This window comes from Oryctolagus cuniculus, chromosome 17, assembly GCF_964237555.1.
Source record: "Oryctolagus cuniculus chromosome 17, mOryCun1.1, whole genome shotgun sequence".
Lineage (NCBI taxonomy): Eukaryota > Metazoa > Chordata > Mammalia > Lagomorpha > Leporidae > Oryctolagus > Oryctolagus cuniculus.
Window position 1 is genome coordinate 46789564 of NC_091448.1, and position 21111 is coordinate 46810674.

The 21111-nt window shown below is 58.7% G+C and overlaps 1 protein-coding gene across 7 annotated transcripts in view; it reads left to right on the top strand.

Moving 5' to 3' along the window:
- Positions 1-21111, top strand: part of RPH3AL (rabphilin 3A like (without C2 domains)) — a 129296-nt gene that overhangs the window by 94799 nt on the left and 13386 nt on the right. For all 7 annotated transcript variants that reach the window (XM_002719053.5, XM_070061175.1, XM_070061180.1 and 4 more), the window contains exon 6: positions 11996-12170. In XM_002719053.5, coding sequence (XP_002719099.1) covers positions 11996-12170 — 175 coding nt within the window. The remainder of the gene's footprint in view (positions 1-11995; positions 12171-21111) is intronic.

Consider the following 21111-nt stretch of genomic DNA (forward strand, 5'->3'; position numbering starts at 1 on the left):
TGAGGGGCCGGTGCCGTGGCTCACTTGGTTAATCCTCCACCTGCAGCGCTGGCTTCCCATATGGGCACTGGTTCTAGTTCCAGTTGCTCCTCTTCCAGGCCAGCTCTCTGCTGTGGCCCGGGAAGGCAATGGAGGATGGCCCAAGTGCTTGGGTCCTGCACCTGCATGGGAGACCAGGAGGAAGTACCTGGCTCCTGGCTTCAGATCGGTGCAGCGCGCCGGCCATAGCGGCCATTTTGGGGGTGAACCAATGGAAGGAAGACCTTTCTCTCTGTCTCTCTCTCTCTCACTATCTTAAAAAAAAGGGGGGGGGGATGAAAGAAAAACAGAGTGAAAGAGAAGGAGGAGAGAGAGAGAGCAAGAGAGAGAGAGAGAGAGAGAGAGAGACATCTGTCTTGTATCCACCAGTTCACTTCCCCAATACTTGCAGTAGCCAGGAACTGGAACTGGGGCAGGCCACAGTCAGCAGCCAGGAGCTCCATCCTGTTCTCCCACATGGGTGGCAGGGGCCCCAAATCCTTGAGCCATTACCTGCTGCCTCCCAAGGAGTGCGTTAGCAGGGAGCTAGAATCAGAAGCAGAGGCAGGACTCGATCCCGTGTACTCCTGCACCGGATGTGAGCATCCCAAGCCTGCCCTCGGATTATTGACTGAGTCTTCCATGTCTCCATTTTAAGCATAATTCTTTCACATTTTTGTACTTTGTGCTTATATTTACATTGGTTATTTAAACTGAATTCTTTTTTTGAGGAGAGAGACCCATATCTTCCATCTGCTGGTTCACTCTCCCACATGGCAGCAACTGCTGAGGCTGGCCCAGGCAGAAGCCAGGAGCCTGGAGCTTCTTCCAGGTCTCCCGCATGGGTACAAGGGCCCAAGTACTTGGGCCATCTTCTACTGCTTTCTCAGGCCATTAGCAGGAAGCTGGATTGGAAATGGAGCAGCGGAACTCAAACTGGCGCCATGGGGGATGCAGCACTGCAGGTAGAGGCTTAACCTTTTACAGCACAGTGCTGGCCCCTGAATTCTCTGTTTCATTGCCATGGTGAACTTTTTGTACCACCACAAGTCCCCCGTTCCAATTGTTTTACAAGTGGGCTCCAATTTACGTTGGTTTGACTTAAGGTTTTCCTAACTTTCCAAAGTGTGAGATCCATCCATGTTCAGTAGAATCCATGCTTTGATTTTTGAACTGTGGTCTTTTCCCAGGCTGGCAACTAGGACGTGAGTCACGGGGGACACTGGGCAGTGGCCGGGCTAGCCCCTCGATCCCCGCCCTGTGCTGTGCTGGGGCAGGCTAGGGGTGTCCATGTAGGGTATTTTCCATTTATGATGGTTTCGTTGAGACCTAAGCCCATCATAAGTCGAGCAGCATCTGTGTTCCGGTTCACCACGGGTCACCTGAACCAGACCTCCGGGCAGCTTTAGGAAGAATGGATGCCGCTCTCTTCCATTTCTGCAGCTCCCACTGATCTGCCTGAAAGCAGAGCCGTTCCCGGACTGCAAGGGCAGGCAGAGGCGGCAGCCAGGGCCATCTTCGTGCCTGCTCTGGTTCTGTGGCTACGGCCATGTCCAGCAGGCCCTGGGAACTGCTTCCTGCACCCCTTGCTCCTTACAAGGAGCTGGCAGTCACACGGGCTGCGAGTGCCGCGCCTCCAGCAGGTGGTCCGCAGCAGGTGGTCCCGCTGCCAGCCAGAACTCCAGGGTGGGGAAGGCACCAATCTGGTCTGAGCGACAGCTGGCATTTCCAGCAGAAAACAAGGCTGGAAGCAAGTGTGTCCGTTACATTAGCGCCTCTCGAGTCGGCGTGCTGTGTGCAGCAGCAGCAGCATGAGCTCGCCCAGCCTGTCGTCCTTGGCAGTGACCATGGCTTTTCATGCTCGCTTGTCCCCACGGAAACCAGCCAGGGTGCCGCGCAGCCATCTCAGAGAGACGCGGGGCTTCCGCCAGCCACGGGCTGCTGCAGGCCCTGCTGCTCCCATGGATGCCCGGTTCTCACTGCAGACCCACACAGAGTCCCATGCCCAGGGTCAGGGTGGGGGTTGGAGGCACATGCCAGGGGGCTTGGCTTTCCTCAGAGACAGAACATCAGGATTGTCAGCTCACACCACTCACACCAAGGTTTTCTTTCTTTCTTTTTTTTTTTTTTTTTTTTTGTAAGATTTATTTATTTATTTATTTGAAAGGCAGAGTTATAGAGAGAGAAATCAGGAGAGAGAGAGAGATCTTCCATACACTGGTTCACTTCCCAAATGGTGGTAACGGCGGCTGGGGCTCGGCCAGGCTCAAGCCAGGATTCAGGAGCTTCTTCCAGGGACTTTTGACCGTCCTCTGCACCTTCCCAGGCACATTAGCAGGGAGCTGGATCGGAAGTGGAGCAGTTGGGACTCAAACTGGCACCCTCATGGGATGCCCGTACCACAGGCAGCGACTTAACACACTGTGCCCCAGCGCTGAGGTTTTCAGATCATGGCTTCCCTCCCCAGTCCTTCCCTAGCTCACTCCGCTACAGTGTAATTCAGGCGCTGCTTTGCTTTGCTCCCTGGGCACCTGCATCTCTCCCTGAAGCCACCTCCAGATTCAATATCGGTCCCGGCTCCTCCTAGGGCCACCTGCCCCACGACTCAGGGGTTTAATATCATCGACAGCCAATTGCCAGTCTGTTGTGTTTTCATTTTAATCAAAGTCGTTCATGCATGTGCTTTAGAAAGCCAAACACACAGCTCTGCAGAGCCTGTGTCGGGGATCGGTGGTCGCCTGCCAGGGTTGCGTGCTGCACTGGGTCTACCAAGCCTCCCTTCTCCTTTTTAGAAAATACAGTTGAATTATGTGATTGTGTGGCTTTTTTAAAGAGTTAGTTATTTTTTTGAAAGGCAGAGTGACAGAGAGGGAGAGACAGAGAAATCCTCTATCCATTGGTTCACTCCCTAAGTGGCTCCAGTGGGTGGGGCTGGGTCAGGCAAAAACTAGGAGCCTGAAACTCCATCTGAGTCTCCCGCATGGGTGGCAGGAGCCAAGCACTTGGGCATCCTCTGCTGCTTGCCCAGGTGCATGAGCAGGGAGCTGGATTGGAAGCAGAGCAGCGGGATGCCAGCCGGTGCTCATGTGCAATGCCAGTGTGGAAAGAGCAGGCTTAGCCCGCTGCGCCACCACGCCGGCCACAGCCAGGCCTGTCCTGGTTCCCCGGTGCAAGGTGCTGCCAACTCTGTGCTCTGAAAGCTGTGGAGCCGGCCAGCCTACAGGACTGCGTCCCCGCCCTCCTCCCAGTTTTGGATGGTTTTATTGTTCTTCGCTCTTCGGTTAAACTAGTAACTTTATATTGTGTTTTCCTTTCCCTCATGTCGGCTCTGGTGTTCATTGTGCGGCCCCCTCTGGGGGGTGTGGGCGTGCATGCCCCTCTTCTCTCTCCCTCCTCTCCTAGATGACGCCTTTGCTGAGAGATCCCAGAAGGGCAGCTCTTCAGCCACAGTGAATTCTGCCTTGTGCACGGGTTGTCGTTTACCGAGCTGATGAGTGATGACCCCAAGAGGCTAATGCCGCAGGAAGGAGGAGAAAGGACACTCCCCACACCCTGCAGGGCCCGTGAGGAAGCGCCAGGCTCCGTCAGGGCGGAGGGGAGCGAGGGGAAAGCACGGACCCCAGGTTGGCTTGGGGTTCGGCAGGGAAGGCAGAGGAAGGGGTTCACGTTGCTGGTGTGGCGGGCATGGGGCTGCCCCGGCCCTGTGATGACTGAGTGTGGGGGAAAGGCTGGCTTGGTTGGGAGTGTTAGATAAAGGAGACAGGTGGCCAGCTGGAGGCTGTGTGGCGTGATTGTCACTCGCCAGTGGAAGCTGGGTTGCAGGGCAGTTGGGATGCAGCCTGCCTTTGGTTTGGCCCTGGGATTAATGAATGACAAATAGATAAGGTCTCTTAAGGAGGCACGGAATAGTCTGCCTCTAGGTTGGTTCTGAGAAGACTTCAAAACCCCAGACAGCGCCAGGCGCTTGGGCTGGGGGTGAAGACACCCATGCCCTGCGTCAGAGCGCCTGGGTTTGATGCCCAGCTCCGCTCCTGAGCCCCGTTTTCTGCTGTGTGGATCCTGAGACAGTGGTGGCAACTCGGGCAGTTGGCTTCTTGCCACCCGCCTGGGAGACCTGGATTGCGTTCCTGGTTCCTGGCTTCAGCCCTGACAAGTAGGGAGCGGACCAGCAGCTGGGAGTGCACCCTGTCTGTCTCAATTATTAAAAATCAGTAGGCCAGTGCCATGGCTCACTAGGCTAATCCTCCGCCTGCGGCGCTGGTACCCCGGGTTCTAGTCCCAGTCGGGATGCCGGATTCTGTCCCAGTTGCCCCTCTTCCAGTCCAGCTCTCTGCTGTGGCCCGGGAGGGCAGCGGAGGATGGCCCAAGTGCTTGGGCCCTGCACCCGCATGGGAGACCAGGAGAAGTACCTGGCTCCTGGCTTTGGATCAGCTTGGTGCGCCGGCCGCAGCAGCTATTGGGGGGTGAACCAACAGAAAAGGAAGACCTTTCTCTCTATCTCTCTCTCTCTCTCCCACTGTTCACTCTGCCTGTCAAAAAAAAAAAAAAAATTCAGTAAATATTGCCTAACAGAGTGAGGCTGTATTTGATTTTACGGAGAAGGCAAGTGTTCCTGGAGGGGCCCTACGAGAAACGCACCCCTCCAGTCGAGCGCCTCTGCTCCTGCCGTTTCTCCCCCGTCCCTGTTTCTTGGGGCAGACTTGCAGAATGGCCTCACTCTTCTCATCCAGCTTGCACTTTGCGTTTTTATTTCTCTACATCGTATTATTGCATTCCAGCAGCCTTTTCTTCTTCAAAAAAGAGGATTGATTGATGTGCCAGCAGGAAGCAGACGCAGAAAGGGGCCGGGCCGGCGTCGTAGCCCAGGGTGTGCAAGTCACAGTGGTAGATGTGCAAGGCTCGGTCTGTGGAAGCTTCTAGATCAAAGTGACTTCCCAGAGTCTAGCCAGGAGCTGGTCTGGAGAAGGGGGAGGAGGAGCCTCTGCCAAGGCCTGGAGATGGAGCGAGCTTCATGTGGTGAGGGGGTGGGAGCGGCTGGGTCTGGCCCTGAGATGCAGGGTTTCGGGGGCCATGGCAGTGGCACTGGGCAGTTTTGCTTGTCTGCTGGAGCCCCTGGGAGGCTGTAGTATGTGTGTGGCCGCCTCCCCTCTTCCAGGGTAGGCCAGCCCCCTACCACTGTGAGGCAGGCAGAGTGAGGGCTCCCCGAGGGTGAGGTCTCACCCTGTCTTCTGGAGGCAGCCTCTTGGCTTTGCCCTCTGTTCCTGCAGGCTCCTTGCTGGGGCCTGGACTGCCTGCTGGGGTGGAGGTGAGGCCGGGTGAGGGAGCAGCCTGTGCAAAGACCCAGACCATCCCCCCACCCCGACCTGCAGGGAGAGGGACGCAGGGGCAGACCCCTGAGCCGGTAAAGACGCTTGCTGAGTCACGCTGGGTGCACAGGGGCAAGGCTGGAGCCGTGGACACACGGAGGCCTTCAGCCTCTGCTGTCACCTCTGCTGCTTCCCAGCAGGGCCCCTCAAATTACCACCCCCCCAGCCCCCGCCGTTTAGGGGATGCCGGTGATTAGCGATTGTTATCGTGGTAATTAAAATTCCCTGGGAACAGCCTGGCTAATATCCGTCAGCGTCTGCAGTCGGGCTGGCCGTGAGCTGAAATCACAATGCAGACTGAAGCTCGAGCGCACAGGGCGACACTGGAGGCCGCCAGACGCCCCCTCCAGCGCCAGGGACGCCCCGCGGGCCTCGCCTCCTTCAGTCCCGTTTTCAAGGCTGGCTGCACGGCCGCCCTTATCACGGCAGAGCACACGTGGGCCCTGCGGTGGGGCTGCCCCAGAAGGGAACGGGGCTGGGGTTCGTTTGTTCCCATGCAGGGCTTTTCCCACCACGGCTCCTGGGGACGTGGACAGGGGCTGACTGACGTCAGGCGCTGAGGGGTCATGGGACTGAAAGTGCCTGTTGCATGTCCTGCAGGGAGGGCGGGGGTGGGCGGCCGGGTGAGAGAAGGTCACAGATGTGCATGGATTGGCGTGGGGAGGAGAGGTTTCTGCTCAGATCCTGGCCCAGCTGGGCCCACGTTCTTACCTCCCTGGGCCTGCTCACCCGTGTGGAAGGCATTTTCCAAAGTGCTGACAGCGCGTGTGTGCACATCTGCACGGTGCACCTGCTGCACTGGGGACACACCTGTGTGCTCTGCCCACCTGACAGGGGACTCACACTGGCCAGGGTCACTGGTCAGCCTGGGCAGCAGGGCCAGCCATCCAACCTCCCACCCAGATTCCAGTGACGGTGGGAGAGCACACGGACAGAGACCCGTTACAGGGGACTCAGAGGGGTGACGAGTCCCACAGAACCCCGGGGAGGCGCCTGGCCTGGCAGGCCTGTGGGGCCGTGGCCCTGCCAAGCATGATACTGATGATACCGGGGTGAGCTGTGTGAGGTTAGTGGGAAAGGAGGCTACGTACCCCCAAAGGAAGCCGGGCACCAACAGTTTCGTTCCCACAGCCTGATGGCGTGGATTCTGCGCTCCTTATCCTGTCTTCCGAGAGCACTCTCTGATCTGTGCTTTTCTAAGTGGGAGGGGTGGAGGGGGGGGTTGTTGCATCAGGAGGTGAGACTGAGGCATGGGATCCCGGGAGGCGGGAGAGGAGTGAGAGGAGAGGCTGGGGGCACACACAGTAGGAGGGTTCGCTGGGGCTGCCGCCACCAGCTCCTGACTCCCGCCACCAGCTCCTGACTCCCGCTTCCCACCAGTGCAGATCCTGGGAGGCAGTGGCAGCGGCTCCAGTAGCGGGGTCACTGCCGCCCACGTGGGAGACCTGGATTGAGTTCCTGGCTCCTGGCTTCAGCCCGCACAGCCCTAGCCACTGCAGGCATTTGGATACTGAAGCCGTAGATGGGAGCTTTTTCTGTCTGAGAAAAGAAGGGCCAGATGTTCCGTGATAGATGACCATGTGACCACAATGCGGTCTGCACACACGCTGGGACATATTTTAGCCCCAAGAAGAAAGTTCTGGGCCAGCACAATGGCTCACTTGGCTGATCCTCCACCTGCGGCACCAGCACCCTGGGTTCTAGTCCCGGTTGGGGTGCCAGATTCTGTGCCGGTTGCTCCTCTTCCAGTCCAGCTCTCTGCTGTGGCCAGGGAGTGCAGTGGAGGATGGCCCAGGTGCTTGGGCCCTGCACCTGCATGGGAGACCAGGAGGAAGCACCTGGCTCCTGGCTTCGGATCGGCACAGCGCACCAGCCATAGTGGCCATTTGGGGGGTGAACCAACGGAAGGAAGACCTTTCTCTCTCTTTTTCTCTCTCACTCACTGTCTAACTCTGCCTGTCAAAAAAAAAAAAAAAAAAAAAAAAAAGTTCTGGTACGTGCTGCAGCAGGGACGAGACTCGGAGGCGCTGTGCTACGGGAAACGAAGGGGCGCATGCGCTGCAATTCCCCCTGCAACGGGGGTCTTCGGTGTTCATAGAAAACGCTATCAGGAAAAAGCTGGGCCTGGATGCCGAGAGTGTTCTGTGCTGAAATAAACTTACCTTCCAGTTACACGTTCGCATGAAGTGTCCTGCAGAGTCCGAGCCATGGAGACAGGCAGTGGAGGGGTGGAGACCTGGGAGCGCGATGGCGCGGGGCCTTGCCTTTGCAGGGTGGGAGGAGCCCGGGAGGTCAGCTGCGCGACCATGGATGCGCCCAGCATCACTGAATCGTGTGCTTAACAGTGGTTGAGGCACTGTCTTTTGTTTTGTTTTGTTTTGTTTTGTTTTGTTTTGTTTTGTTTTGTTTGAAAGGCTGAGTTACAGAGAGGAAGAGGCAAGGGGAAAGAGAGAAAGGTCTTCCATCTGCTGGTTCACTCCCCAAATGGTTGCAACAGCTGGAGCTGGACCCATTCAAAGCCAGGAGCCAGGAGCTTCCTCTAGGTCTCCCATGCAGGTGCAGGGGCCCAAGGACTCAGGCCATCTTCCACTGCTTTCCCAGGCCATAGCAGAGAGCTGGATTGGAAGTGGAGCAGCCAGGCCTCAACTGGTGCCCATGTGGGATGCCGGCACTGCAGGCTACAGCTTTATACCCTGTGCCACAGCGCCGGCCCTGAAGCACTAACTTTCATGCACATTTCAGCACAATGGAGATATTTTAAATTTTTTTAAAAAAAAAGGGCCGTGCACACTGGTGAGCTGAACATGGGGGCTGTGAGTTGAGGTCTTGCTGGGCCCCACAGAGCCCTCCAATGCAGCTGTGATGTTTCTCATCTCCTCCACTGAACGCTGTGTGGCCATGAGGTCTTCTTGGTCACATGGCTGTGTCACCCTCGGTGTCGCCCTGTCAACTCCCCTTCAGACAGGGCCTTGGCTGGCTGGCGTGGGGTGGGGGCTGTGTTTCCTTCCCAGAGTTGTGCCTGGGGGTGCAGGGGCCCCCTCGTGTTTTCCGCAGCGCCCGTCTCTCCAAGCCAGCTGACCGAGGGAGCTGCTCTGAGCAGACGGGACCCTGGGTTCCATGGTGTGCGTGCCCGCCCCATGCCCGGGGGTGGCATTGTCTGAGCGCACACACCCCCTGACCCAGCCGTCCCAGCACTGTGGATGGCAGTGATGGCTGCTCCTGAACGGAAAAGCCAGACACACTTCTGGCGTCCATCCGGGAGGGCCTGGATTGAGTTGAATCAACCCACAGTGTGGAGCTGCCATGAACAGTGGCGCTGATGGTTACGAACAAGAAGCAAGCACTGTGATGGACGCAGCCAGGTCAGGGAGAGCAGGTTGCATCTACGCTCTCTGTTTTCCAAAATAAAACCCACAAAATTGTGTAGGCGCCCAGACCCAGGCGCAGGGAAGTGCCCACCCCTGGGCTGAGCAGGGCTGAGCTGTTCTGACCTGTAGTTTCTCCTGCTTTTTTAATTGTGTTGATTGTGTCCGCTCTGTGTGCATTGCTCAGGGGAAAAAGCAGGCAAAGCGCTTACCGAGCTCCACGTGCCCCACCCCCGCACCGTTCACGAAAGCCTTCGGTCCTTTGGTCCCCTGGGAACCCAGCTCGTGCAGGAGCACGGGGGCTGGCGCGCTCGGGGTATAGCACGGGGAAAGCTGAGACTGACCAGGACACGGGCCTGTGCGTGGGCCTGAGTGGGCCCATTGTCCACACGCTGGGCCCCCGGCTGCCTTGTGTGGCCTCTTAGACCTGGGAGGCCCCTGTGCTGCTGGTGGTATGCTCTGCCCAGTACGCCCCCCCACCACCACCGGGGAAATGCAGACTGTGGGACACCTACAGTCTGGAGGGTGTCTGGCTCACTGCTCGACCACAGTTCAGGCAGCCCCTGCTTTGCATCTGGAAGCTGTCAGGGTGAGGCTCTGGGCCACCAGGGTGGAGCCAAGGCCAGCAGGTGGCGTGCTGGCTTTGGGCAGGTGGCTAGACATGTTGGAGCCTCAGCTTTCCCATCTGGAAAATGGGGCTGGGAGGGAGCGTCTCACGTCGGTGCATCGTGGATTAGGCCATGCGCATGCGTTATGATGATCCTTGTGCCTTTGCTGCTGCTGTAACAAAATGCCTGAGAAGGGGTAACTTAGAAAGAGCAGGGGTTCATGGGCTCCCAGCTCCCGAGGCTGGCAAGTCTGAGAGCAGTGATGCCGGCTCCGGGGCGCCTGCAGCCTCGTCAAGTGGCCAGGAGCAAGTGCGTCGGCCGCGTCTCTTCCCGTCCCCGTAGAGCCCCTGATCCATCGCGGGGGCCCCGCCCTCGACACCTTCCCTCCCGAAGGCCCCACTGTTAACTCAAGGATCCAGTTTCTCCATGAGCGCTGGTGGGGCCGACGTGAGGACCCTGCCTGTTTCCACTCACACAGAGGGGTACTTGTAGGAAGGCGGGGCTCCGAGGGGAGCAGACGAGGCTTTCGGAAGGAGGCCCCACGAAGCGCCGCCCCCTCCCCAGAGGGTGACCGTGCAGGGGCAGGCCCTTCCTCCCAGGGATGCCGTCTCGACTCACACACCCACGCCTGGCGCTCTGGGGTGCACCAGCGACCACTTAGCATCAGGCTGACCTATATTCTGATTAGTGGTCAAGTGTTTCTGTATCTGAGAGTCAGAGAAAGAGGGCGAGAGCATCCATCCTGTGGTCCACTCCCTGAAGGCTTGCAGTGGCTGGGGGCTTCGAAACCCTAGGAGACTGGGTGGCGGAGACCCAACTCCTCGAGCCGTCACTGCTGTCTCCCTGGACGGGCATTACCAGGGGGCTGGAGTAGGGGCCAAGACTCAAACCCAGGTGCTCCAGCGTGGGACACGGCGTCTTAACCACCAGGCTAATCGCCTGCCCGTCTGCTGCTTGAGATTCTTCCTTTCCAGTGAGAGGTTCGGTCCACTGGTGATAAAGCAGTTCCATCTGTCCCCATGGAGGAGGTAGCTGGGCCGTGTCCCATCTGTTAGGCAACTGCTCTGTGCCTGGCCTCGAGGCTGTGTTCATTCATGGGTCCCGTGCTCCTGCCGCCCTGTGAGATGCATGCTGTTCCTCCCTCCTGTCCACGCGGCCATTGGGGAATGGGCCCAGGGCTCACAGCAGGGTGCCCGCACAGCAATGCCAAGGCCTGCTCTATCCCTGAAAAGGTGACGTCATTCCTTCACACACTCCCACCCCTCACTACACAACGCAGGAAGTGTCTCCTCCGTGGGAAAAGGGATTAGGAAGCACTCGGTGGTTCTTGAACCTGGGGACCTGGTCTCAGCTGCTGCTCTGAATTCTGGTCGGGGGCTCTCAGGATCCAGGCCCTTTCTGCACCTGCTGTGGAGCCCGTCCCATGCGAGACGCCCTCCGAGAAGAGCTTCCCGGTGCTGTGCCGTGGTCCAGCCCCGCTCTTCCTGTTGCTCTGTCCAGAGTCCCTGGGGGAGACAGGCAGGAGGAAGGCTGGCGGTGTGTGCCGAGTGTTTCCTCTCCTGCCCGGCACGGTGCTGGGCATTTCCAGCTTTGTCAGCCGCCTTCTTGGACAGGCGTGGTTAGCTCGTCTCACCAGGCTCAAAGAAGCCACCCAGCGAGTGCGTGTGGAAGCTGCTGTCGACTCTCCCTCGTTCCCCAGGAAGAACAGGAGGGAAAGGCCTGGGTGCCTCCTGGGCTGAGCCGGGCAGGGGCCCCCGGCACCCAGGGGCTGCGTGCCCCACACCTGAGCCTTTCTCACCCCGGCAGTCGTGTTAGGGGCAAGGGTGGGCATCTGGGCCTCCCAGGGGTCTGCTCACCCTGAATCCCCTCGGGAAGGGATGTACAGATGTCTGTACCTGCTTGGGCCCTGGTACGTGCAGTCTGACCCCTGCAGCTCTGAGAGTCCCAGGGAGCTGTGGGGGTCAAGAGGGGCTCCTGGGAGGCCTGGGGTCTCAGAGCGGAGCCACAGCCTGGAAGAGGGCAGAGAAGCTGGTGGCTACTTCTAAGCCCCTGTCCTGAGGGACAGAGACAGGCCTGAGGGGGAGGAGTCAGGTAGGAGGAGTCGGGGGTGGGTGGGATCCCTGCAGGTATTTGGCGGCTGAGCTGTCCATCTCTGTGGCTGTAGGCCTGGGCCAAGGAGAAGGTGCAGGTGAGGACAGGAGTGAGGGGAAGCACCTGTCAGCGGCAGACCCCCTGGAGATGCCACAGCACCGTGCGATCTTGGGCTTCCCAGCTCTGGTGGTTCTAAGAGAGGGTTGGGTACAGGTCAGAGTAGATGCGGTGACTGCCAGGAGGTGGTCACAAATGGAGGTGGGGGACAGCGATGGCAGCAGACAGGAGAGCGCGGGGTCTGCCCTTAAAGCAGCTGTGAGTGCGTGGAGTGCACACCCAGTTCTCCAACCCCAGGAGGCCAGTGACTGTCCAGTGGCCGGGGGCATGGGGCCAGAACCCCCATGCACGTTCTGCTCTGAGCTCTGTGGCCCCGTGTCCCCTGGGGGGAAGGAAGAACAGGACACGGAGCACAAGGGGGCCTGCGGGGCTGCACAGCACACGGGGGCTGCCTGCGCCTGTGCACTGAGCAGATGCCTCCCCCATGCAGGTGTGGAAGAGGTCGGGGGCCTGGTTCTACAAAGGGCTCCCCAAGTACATCCTGCCCCTGAAGACCCCCGGCCGCGCTGATGACCCCCACTTCCGACCCCTGCGCGTGGAGCCAGCACAGCCCGAGCCCAGAAGCACTGAGAGCGGCCGCGTCTACACCTGGGCCAGAGGAAGAGGTAAGACTGTGCACCCTCTCTCCCGGGCCAGGCAGCAGGGCGGGGATGCGAGGCCACACCCACCTGCCCCTTGCCTCTGTTCCTGGTGCATGGGCAACGCGGGAGTGTGCCCAGGGCGGCTTCACACGCCAGCGCCCTGAGCAGCGCACGGTGGCCGTGGCGCCAGGGTGGAGCGTGGAGCGTTTTTCACATGGTGTCTAGGGAAGGGAGGACTCCAGCTTCCCGGGTCCTACGGAGTCAGCGACTGTGCCCAGTGCCCCGGGTGGCTGCAGTGGCGCTCGGGGAGGGCTGTCCCAGCCTGGCCGCTCCAGGCTGCATGTTCCCACGCATGGTTTTGTGGTCAAAGTTGCCGGCCTCACGGCAGGCCCAGGAAGCGGTCCAGGCTAGTGTGAAACCGCCGCCGCCCTTCTTTATGTCGCCGGCTGTTCCTCTCACTGCGAAAGAAAGCAACGTATGTTCAGCATAAAAGTTGTCAGGCTGTAGAACAGTGCATTTGAGGAGGTGGAAATCCCCTCCCAGAGGGTCTCGTGTCCGGCCAGGCATCCCCCCCACAAGCCCCCAGTCTGCCTCTGGCTCCACCAGTGCACCACGGTGTAGTGACCACGGGGCTGGCACGCAGAGACAAGGCAGGTAGGGGCGGCTGCAGCGGGCAGGAGGGAGGGGGCTGCCCCAGAGGGGCGCCGTGGCCAGCCAGTCCTGGGTGGGAGCTGGCGGGAACTTGTTGGGGAGGTCACCACCGTCCTCCCTTGGAGCTGGGACTTTCTCCTGCCCGAGCCCTGCCGGGTGCTCTGTGTCCCTCAGACTGCGGGAAGAGGTGGCCGCCCACCGGCCGTGTTAGTGCTCTGCCTCCAGCAGGCAAGGCGGGCCTGCGGTCTGTGAGCAGGTGCAGCCTAGCCCAGCCCCAGGCCCGTGCTGCAACGTGAGCGCCACATCAGCACACGTGTGTACACATGTACTGCTCTCCTGGGCGGGCATACATGTGCAGGCACACACGAGCCTCTGCCGCCCCCGTGGCCACACAGACACGGTGGCCCTTGAATGCATGGCCCCAAGACTGCATCCCAGCACCCTAGGTCTCCACTTGCTGCCCGGGCTCGCTCTGAGGCTGGCTGCATGGAGGCCCTGTCCTGCGACCTGGGCCTGCGACCTGGGCCTCGCTCCAAGGCTGGTGTGGGGAGGGTGGTGGGAGTGGGCAGGACCGACCATGGGGGAGCCCAGGGCTGCGGGGTAGAAGAGGCAGGCAGAGCGGACAAGCTGCGGCCCAGGCATGGATCAGCAAGGAGGGCCCTCCCTGGGCCGCTGTACTGGCCATGCCCTCTTTTTAAAAATCCTCCAATTAATTAACGAATGCGTCTGAGAGACAGAGAGGGTGTAGGACAGAGACAGACAGGTCTTCCATCTGCCAGTTCATTCTCCAAAAGCCAAGCCAGGTACTCACCCCAGGTCTCCTACATGGGTGGCAGGGACTCCGTCGCCTCTCCGGGTGCACATTAGCAGGGGCTGGGGTCAGAAGTGTACTGGGGTGTGGGGCACCCTCACAGTGCTGTAGCCAGCCCAAACAGAGCTGGGATGGGATCAGTGACCTGCACTGGAGGCCAGGCTGGGCCACCACGCTGGCGGCTCCACACGGGCAGGGCGGGGCCGAGACCTCAGGATGCAGCCGGGGTGACGTGGAATCGATGCTCGCTAGAAGATGAATGAGCGAAGGGAGCAGCCAGCCACCCTCTGCAGGAAGCTGAACAGCCTGTGGGGCTCCCGCAGGGCCGGGGGTACTTGGAGGCGGTCAAAACCACCCTGCCCCCCCCCCCAATGCCCCACCCTGGCCTCACCACACCAGAGCTCATGAGGACATCAGCGGTTCCTGCTCAAGGCTGCTGTCTGCAACTCTCTCCCCTCAGCCATTCCTCCTCGTCCCTCTCCATGCCCTCGGACAGGTGCACCTGCTGCTCGCACCTCTCCCAGCAGCCTGTTCTGTCTGTGCCCCTTCGGGGAGGAATCAGTGCTCACAGGCCGTGAGCGTCTTGTCCAGAGCAGTCGAGTGAGGGAAGTGGCTCCTTTTCCTGCTCCTCTGAACTCTCGTTGCTAATTAATTGCGCAAGGATGCGTGACCTGTGTTAGCACAGTAAGCGAAAGCTAAATGAAGAGTAAAACCCTCTCCTGTTCGCCACCCTTTTCTGTCTTGCTGCAGACCTACACTGGCTCTGGGACTCGGGGGCTCTGTGGAGGTTTTTTGTTCTGCTTTTGCAGAGCAACAAAATTAAGGCCCCATCCCTGGGTCGGCGTGTTGCCTTCTTCCCAGAGAAGCCTGGCACAGCAGGGTCCCTGGGGCCTCCCTCTTGATGGCTGGGTGACAGCCCGTGGCTTGCATTTAGTCACTCAACTACTGGGGGAAACGCAGGTTGTTCCTAACTTTTTTTTTAATATTTATGATTTATTTATTTATTTGAAAGATGGAGTTACAGAGAAGCAGAGGCAGAGAGAGAGAGAGATCTTCCATCCAATGGTTCACTCCCCAATTGGCCACAACGGCTGGAGCTACGCCGATCCAAAGCCAGGAGCCAGGAGCCAGGAGCTTCCTCCGGGTCTCCCATGCGGGTGCAGGGGCCCAAGGACTTGGGCCACCTTCTACTGCTTTCCCAGGCCACAGCAGAGAGCTGGATTGGAAGTAGAGCAGCCGGGTCTCAAACTGGCACCCATATGGATGCCGGCACTGCAGGCAGGGGCTTTACCCGCTACGCCACAATGCCAGCCCCTGTTCCTAACTGTTTGCCCCCACAAAAAATTCTGAAATGTCCTCTGAGGTGCAGCCTGATGTGCTGGTGCTCTCATTTCCGTGGGCAGGCTTCCAGAAGGGTGATTGTATGTACGTGTGTGTTTTAAGATTAACTTATGGCCAGCGCCACAGCTCACTAGGCTAATCCTCCGCCTTGCAGCGCTGGCACACCGGGTTCTAGTCCCGGTCGGGACGCCAGATTCTGTCCCGGTTGCCCCTCTTCCAGGCCAGCTCTCTGCTGTGGCCAGGGAGTGCAGTGGAGGATGGCCCAAGTGCTTGGGCCCTGCACCCCATGGGAGACCAGGAGAAGCACCTGGCTCCTGCCATCGGATCAGCGCAGTGCGCCGGCCGCAGGGCGCCGGCCACAACAGCCATTGGAGGGTGAACCAACGGCAAAAGGAAGACCTTTCTCTCTGTCTCTCTCTCTCTCACTGTCCACTCTGCCTGTTAAAAAAAAAAAAATATTAACTTATTTGTGAGGCAGAGTAACAGCGAGAGGAGAGACAGAGGGAGATCTTCCATCTGCTGATTCATTGCCCAAATGGCTGCAGCAGCCAAGGGTGGGCCAGGCCAGAGCCAGGAGCCAGGAGCTTCTTCTGAGTCTCCCACATGGGTTCAGGGGCCAAAGCACTTGGGCCGTTCTCCTCTGCCTTCCCCGGCCATAGTAGGGAACTGGATCGGAAGTGGTGCAGCCAAAACCTGAAACCAGCATTCTGATACAGCATGCCAGCATTGCAAGTGGTGGCTTAGCACTGGCCCCTGTGTTCGGAATCTCAGGAGACATCGCCAAGCAGTGTTCCTAACAGGCCCCTTCCCTCCCCGCAGCAAGACTGCCCCTTGACCCTTGACCCTTGACCCGCTGTCTGTGAGCGTCAGTTCTGGTCCTGAGTGCTGTACCTGGAGAGACCTGGTGTGTGTAAGCTGGCGCCTCTGAATGTCTCCTCCCGTGGTTACTGTTCACTGACCGTCCACATTCCGCCTTACCCTGGCCTGGTCACACCCGCTGCCCCTTGTCACCGAGCTGCCCCATCCTGGCCTGCAGCCACTCCTTCCAGGGCGGGGACGTTACACGGGCTGGAGGTTTTTCTCCGTACTCCCACCTTCTGCTGGTGTGACCGTGGCCCTGGGTACCACACCTCTCGACACTCAAACACGGGTTCTTCTTGGCGTGAACTCGAGTTTGTCTTTCTTTTGCCTATGAGATTCCTATCCTGCTTCCACATGTCTTCCTCAGTCCAAAATCCAAGGGAAGACATTCTGCTGGATAAAAAGCCTAACTGCAGTGAGAGAAAGGGGAATCACAAATGATAAAAGTCACCAAAGGAGGAGCGATCCCAGCAGCAGTGCTGCTGAGCGCGGGAGCCCCGGCTCAGACACAGGTCAGGGCCGCCGTGGCCACCCAGCCCGCAGCGGTTTCTAGTCTGCCGGTGTGATCAGGCGAGACAGGAAAACCGTGTTAACACTGGGAGAGAGGAGAGAAGGAAAGAAGGCCTCCGTTTGTGGGTGATAGGACTGAATACCAAGAAAACAGAGCGGATTATGCTAAAAACAGTCTGCCAGGATGAATGAGAAAGTAGAGGAATTGGCAAAACACAAGATAGATCCTTTTAAAAATATCAAGCTGGGGCCGGCGTTGTGGCATAGCAGGTAAAGTCCACCACTCTCAACACCAGCATCCCATATGGGCGCCGGTTTCGAGTCCCAGCTGCTCCACTTCCAATCCAGCTCTCTGCTATAGCCTGGGAAAGCAGTGGAGGATGGCCCAAGTCCTTGGGCCCTGCCACCCACATGGGAGACCCGGAAGAAGCTCCTGGCTCCTGGCTTCAGATCAGCCCAGCTCTGGCTGTTGCAGCCATCTAAGGAGTGAACCAGTGGATGGGAGACCTCTCTCTCTCTCTCTCTCTCTTCTTTCTTCTTTCTTCTTTCTTCTTTCTTCTTCTTTCTCTATCTGCCTCTGCCACTCTGTAACTCTTTCAAATAATAACTAAAATCTTAAATTGCTTTTTAATTTTTAAAAATAAATAAATGAAAATATCAGGCTTGTCTCTGCCCTGGCCAATTACAAGTGGAAATAGGAAAGTCCTTTTATAATCCCCCCAGCAAGCCATCAGAGCTGCAGGAGCAGTGTGAAGAGGAGAGCGTGTGGCCGTCCCCGTGGGCTTGGGCTGCAGCAGCAGGACCTGCCGCCCTCGCAGCCCTAGACGCCGCAGGCCAGGGTGGAGTCGCTGGCAGGTGCCCTGTGGCGGGGCCTCCAGGTGCAGAAGCTGCCCTGCGGCTCAGGGTGGCAGCAGGAGGAGAGCACCAGCCCGGCTTACCCTGCGTCGCTTCCCGGGCAGCCCCACGCCCAGTGCAGCTGCGCTGGGCAGTGGAGTGTTCTTCTGCCCGTAGCACTTACAGAGGGCAAAAGTGAGGCCCGCACGGAGGGCCAGGTCAAAGTGCTGGTCCTTCTAAATGAGTATGTGTACCACAGAGTCTTCAACAAGTTCATGGAAAATGCAATTCAAAGGTGTGTCGTTTGGTGCAAAAAAATTGACATCCATGCATATTTTTTCATAATATGCATTCTGTAAGCTTTTTGATATGTGTGGGTTTCAAAATGTTTTACACCAAAATAAACACTTTTTTTTTTTGAGAGGCAGAAGGACAGACCAAGGCAGCTGCCATCTGCTGGTTCATTCCCCAGAAGCCCTCATTGGCCGGGGCTGGAACAGGTTCCAGCCAGAAGCCAGGAACTCAGCCAGGGCCCCCATGTGGGTGGCGGGAGCACAAGTCCTTGGGCCACCACCTGCTGCTTCCCAGGGTGTGCATTAGCAGGGAGCTGGAGTCAGGAGTGGAGCTGGGACTTGAACCCAGCCTCCAGCATGGGACGACAGTGTCCCAACCAGCAGCTTAACCACTAAATTAATGCCCACCCCAAACCTATCTTAAGAAAAAAAAAAAAAAAAGATTTCCATATATGAAAGGCAGAGTTACAGAGAGAGAGAGGGGAGTGACAAAGAGAGCTTCCATCCACTGGTTCACCACCAGATGGCCGCAATGGCTGAGACTGGGCCAGGCGAAGCCAGGAGCCAGAAGCTCCTTCCAGGTCTCCCACGGGGGTGCAGGGGCCCAAGGACTCAGGCCATCCTGCACTCCCAGGCACATTAACAGCTGGACGGGAAGTGGAGAAACCGAGACTTGAACCCGTGCCCATATAGGTTGTCAGCATCGCAGGCAGTGGCTTAACCCATTGAACCACAACACTGACCGCTAAACTTATCTTTTGAGGCCATTTCCACAAACTTTTTGAAGCAGAGTTGTTTGAAAGAAGCAAATGAGATGCTTTTCTAAGTTTTGTGAGGACACAGATGTTCAGAGCAACGCCGCGCACAACAGCTAGGCAGAGAGGAAGCCACCAGAAAGTCCAGCTGCTGCGTGGATACACAGAACACGGTCCAGTCACACAGGGGATACACGGAACATGGCCCAGTCACACGGGGGGTACACGGAACACGGCCCAGTCACACTGTGGGATACACGGAACACGGCCTAGTCACTGTGGGATACACGGAACACGGCCCAGTCACCCTGCGGGATACACGGAACACGGCCCAGTCACACGGGGGATACACGGAACACGGCACCGTCACACAACGGAATATTACACAGCCATGAAAAGAGTGAGGGACTGGCGCACATCAGTCCTTGGGCGACCTTGACCTCCCAGTGGGTGAGAGAAGCCAGACAAAAGGCCCCTGCGTCAATGCCATTTAGATACAGCGTGCGGACAGGAAGTCTGTGAGGTGGGCGGCTGCGGGGTTCAGGGAGAGTGGGGGCGGGGGGTGACTGCTGGCAGGCTCGGTTTCCTTTGGAGGTGACGGACCCGCCTGAGCCAGTGGAGATGGCCACACAGCTGCACAACGGCATTAAGAGCCGCCGGAGCTGAAGGGTGCGTTTTATGGGATGTGAGTTGTATCTCAAGTTAAAAATGCATGAGGAAGTTAGAGAATAGCTTATTTATTGTGGAATTAATCAATAGTAGATGGAGTGGCGCAGTCAGACAGCTCTGGGATGCGTAGGACAAGCAGTTCTCCGTGTCATGGGCGGACAGCAGGTGGATGCAGTCGCTGGAGTTAGCTTCGCAGCCCCTTCCGAGTGGATCCAGAAACGCGTTACGGGGAAGGGTCCAGACGGCAGATTTCGGGGGAAGAGCAGAGGCGTCTGTTTCCTCCGTGCGACCTCAGGGAGAGCAGGTGGCGGCTCTGGTGCCCCTGGGCAGCGGGTTCATCCCCTGAGCCCACTGCTGTCTTGCCCCTCTGGCCCCTGGGTGTTGGTTGTAGCCAGGAGTTTGCCTGCACACTCGTTGGGCCCCAGGAAGGCTTTGCACACGGGCCTCGTCCCCAGGGCCGGGGGGCACGGGAGGACAGCGTGGCCTGAGTTCCTGCTGGTGACTGGCCCTGGGGTCAGACCTGGCGGCCCCTGGGGAGTGCAGTGTGTGCTCTGTGCTCCTTCTCCCTGGCACATCGTTGCCCCGAGTTCATTCAGTAACATTCAGCCTCTGCCTTCCGCATGGCCTCTCTGCTGCCCTGGGAAGTAGCCGGTGTGGCTGCTGGGGCCGGTGCTGAGGCTCTGTGTCACAGCCCCTTAGCGGTAGGGCCGGTGCTGGGGCTCTGTGTCACAGCCCCTTAGAGGTAGGGCCCACCTTCTCTGCAGGTTTCTTCCCTCGGGCTGGATTCCCTGCCTGGGTCTGAGCACAGAGATCTCTGGGAGGGAGTGGCTGCCTTGTCAGCTGGCGTATTTGGAAATGAGGGCTTACATTTGCTTCTTCCTAGTCTCACAGACTAGGAGCTTAGAGTAAGGAAACCACAGCTTTTGTTCAGCATCTCAGTGGCATCAGGACAGAGGTGATAGCAATTCTTGCTCTTTACCTTCACAGTCATAAGATGGCTGCTGCAGCTCCTGCCATCACTGCCAAGAAAAGAAAGCCAAAAGGGGGGGGTGGGGGGGCAGCTGGAAAACCAAGCCTTTGGCTTCTGCAGGCTTGCTGATAGCAGCAGGCCAGTGCTGGCTGACCCTTCCCATAGCGTCCTTCATCCCAGCCGCCGAGCCAACTCACAGGAGAGGTGCAGGGTGGCCTTCTCTGATGGAAGTTGTCCTGTGCAGAGGTTATTCTCGGGTAGGGCTCTCCGCCTCCCATGCCAAGCCACTGGGCAGGGTGTGGCTCGTTATCTCCTGCAGCCTCCAGTGCTGTGTTAGCTGGAGCGGCGTGGCCCTGGGTGTGCTCTGAGCTATGTGTGTGTCTTCCTTTCCCACCTGAGCCCCGTGTCTGGAGTCCGTGCAGCGTTCAGAGAGCTCTCTCTAATGTGTGTGCTTTGCTCAGACGGGAGCCAGCGAGCCAAGCTCCTGGGAGCCTGGCCCTGGCTTTGCCTCGCTTGCCCCTAGCTGGGAGCCCGGGGCAGCCCGCAGGGCAGGGCCTATGGTGGAGAAGCCTCCCTTGCTGCCCTGCGGCGTGGCTGGCTTTGGGGTCCCCTGACCTTGGCCTCCACCCTGACCCTGAAGAACACTGCTCGCAGTGGACAGGTGCCTGTTTCTGCCTCCTGTCCATCCCCAGGGGCCCCCGGCAGGGACACAGACACCTGCAGCTGGGAGGCGAATGCCCGTGTCCTGGGTCCGACCCGACCCATGTGGCCAGAGCGACAGCAGGTCCCTTTCAAGGTCTCAGAGGTTTCAGATGTGTTCCGGGTGGGTCATTCTGGGAAGAACGGAAGCTCCCTCCCGCTAGCCTGGCTCACGAGATTTTCCAACTCCCTTCCGAGTCCTGAACTGTGCTCCTGGCTGTGGCCAGCGGAGCAGCCTCTGGGGTTCTGTTTGCGTTGAGCAGGGGCCGGTTCAGCTTGGGCTGCAGGTGTCACCCCCTGGGCCACCTTTGCGGTCTGACCCCCGGGAAACTGCCCGCCCCCACGTCCCACAGTCCCGCGCTGGCCTCCGCCGAGCGCTCTGACTCACCGTCATTATCTTATTTGGTGCTTAAAACAGCCCACGGGGCAGCTGCGGGCAGCAGCGGGGTGGATTCATGATGATGGATGAGGAGGGCGACTCCTGCCCGGGGTCACACAACTTCCGGCTGAGCCAGGAGGGCCTGGGCCCCAGACTTCCGAGTCCTGGAAGAAAGCCTGTGTCCAGACCCCA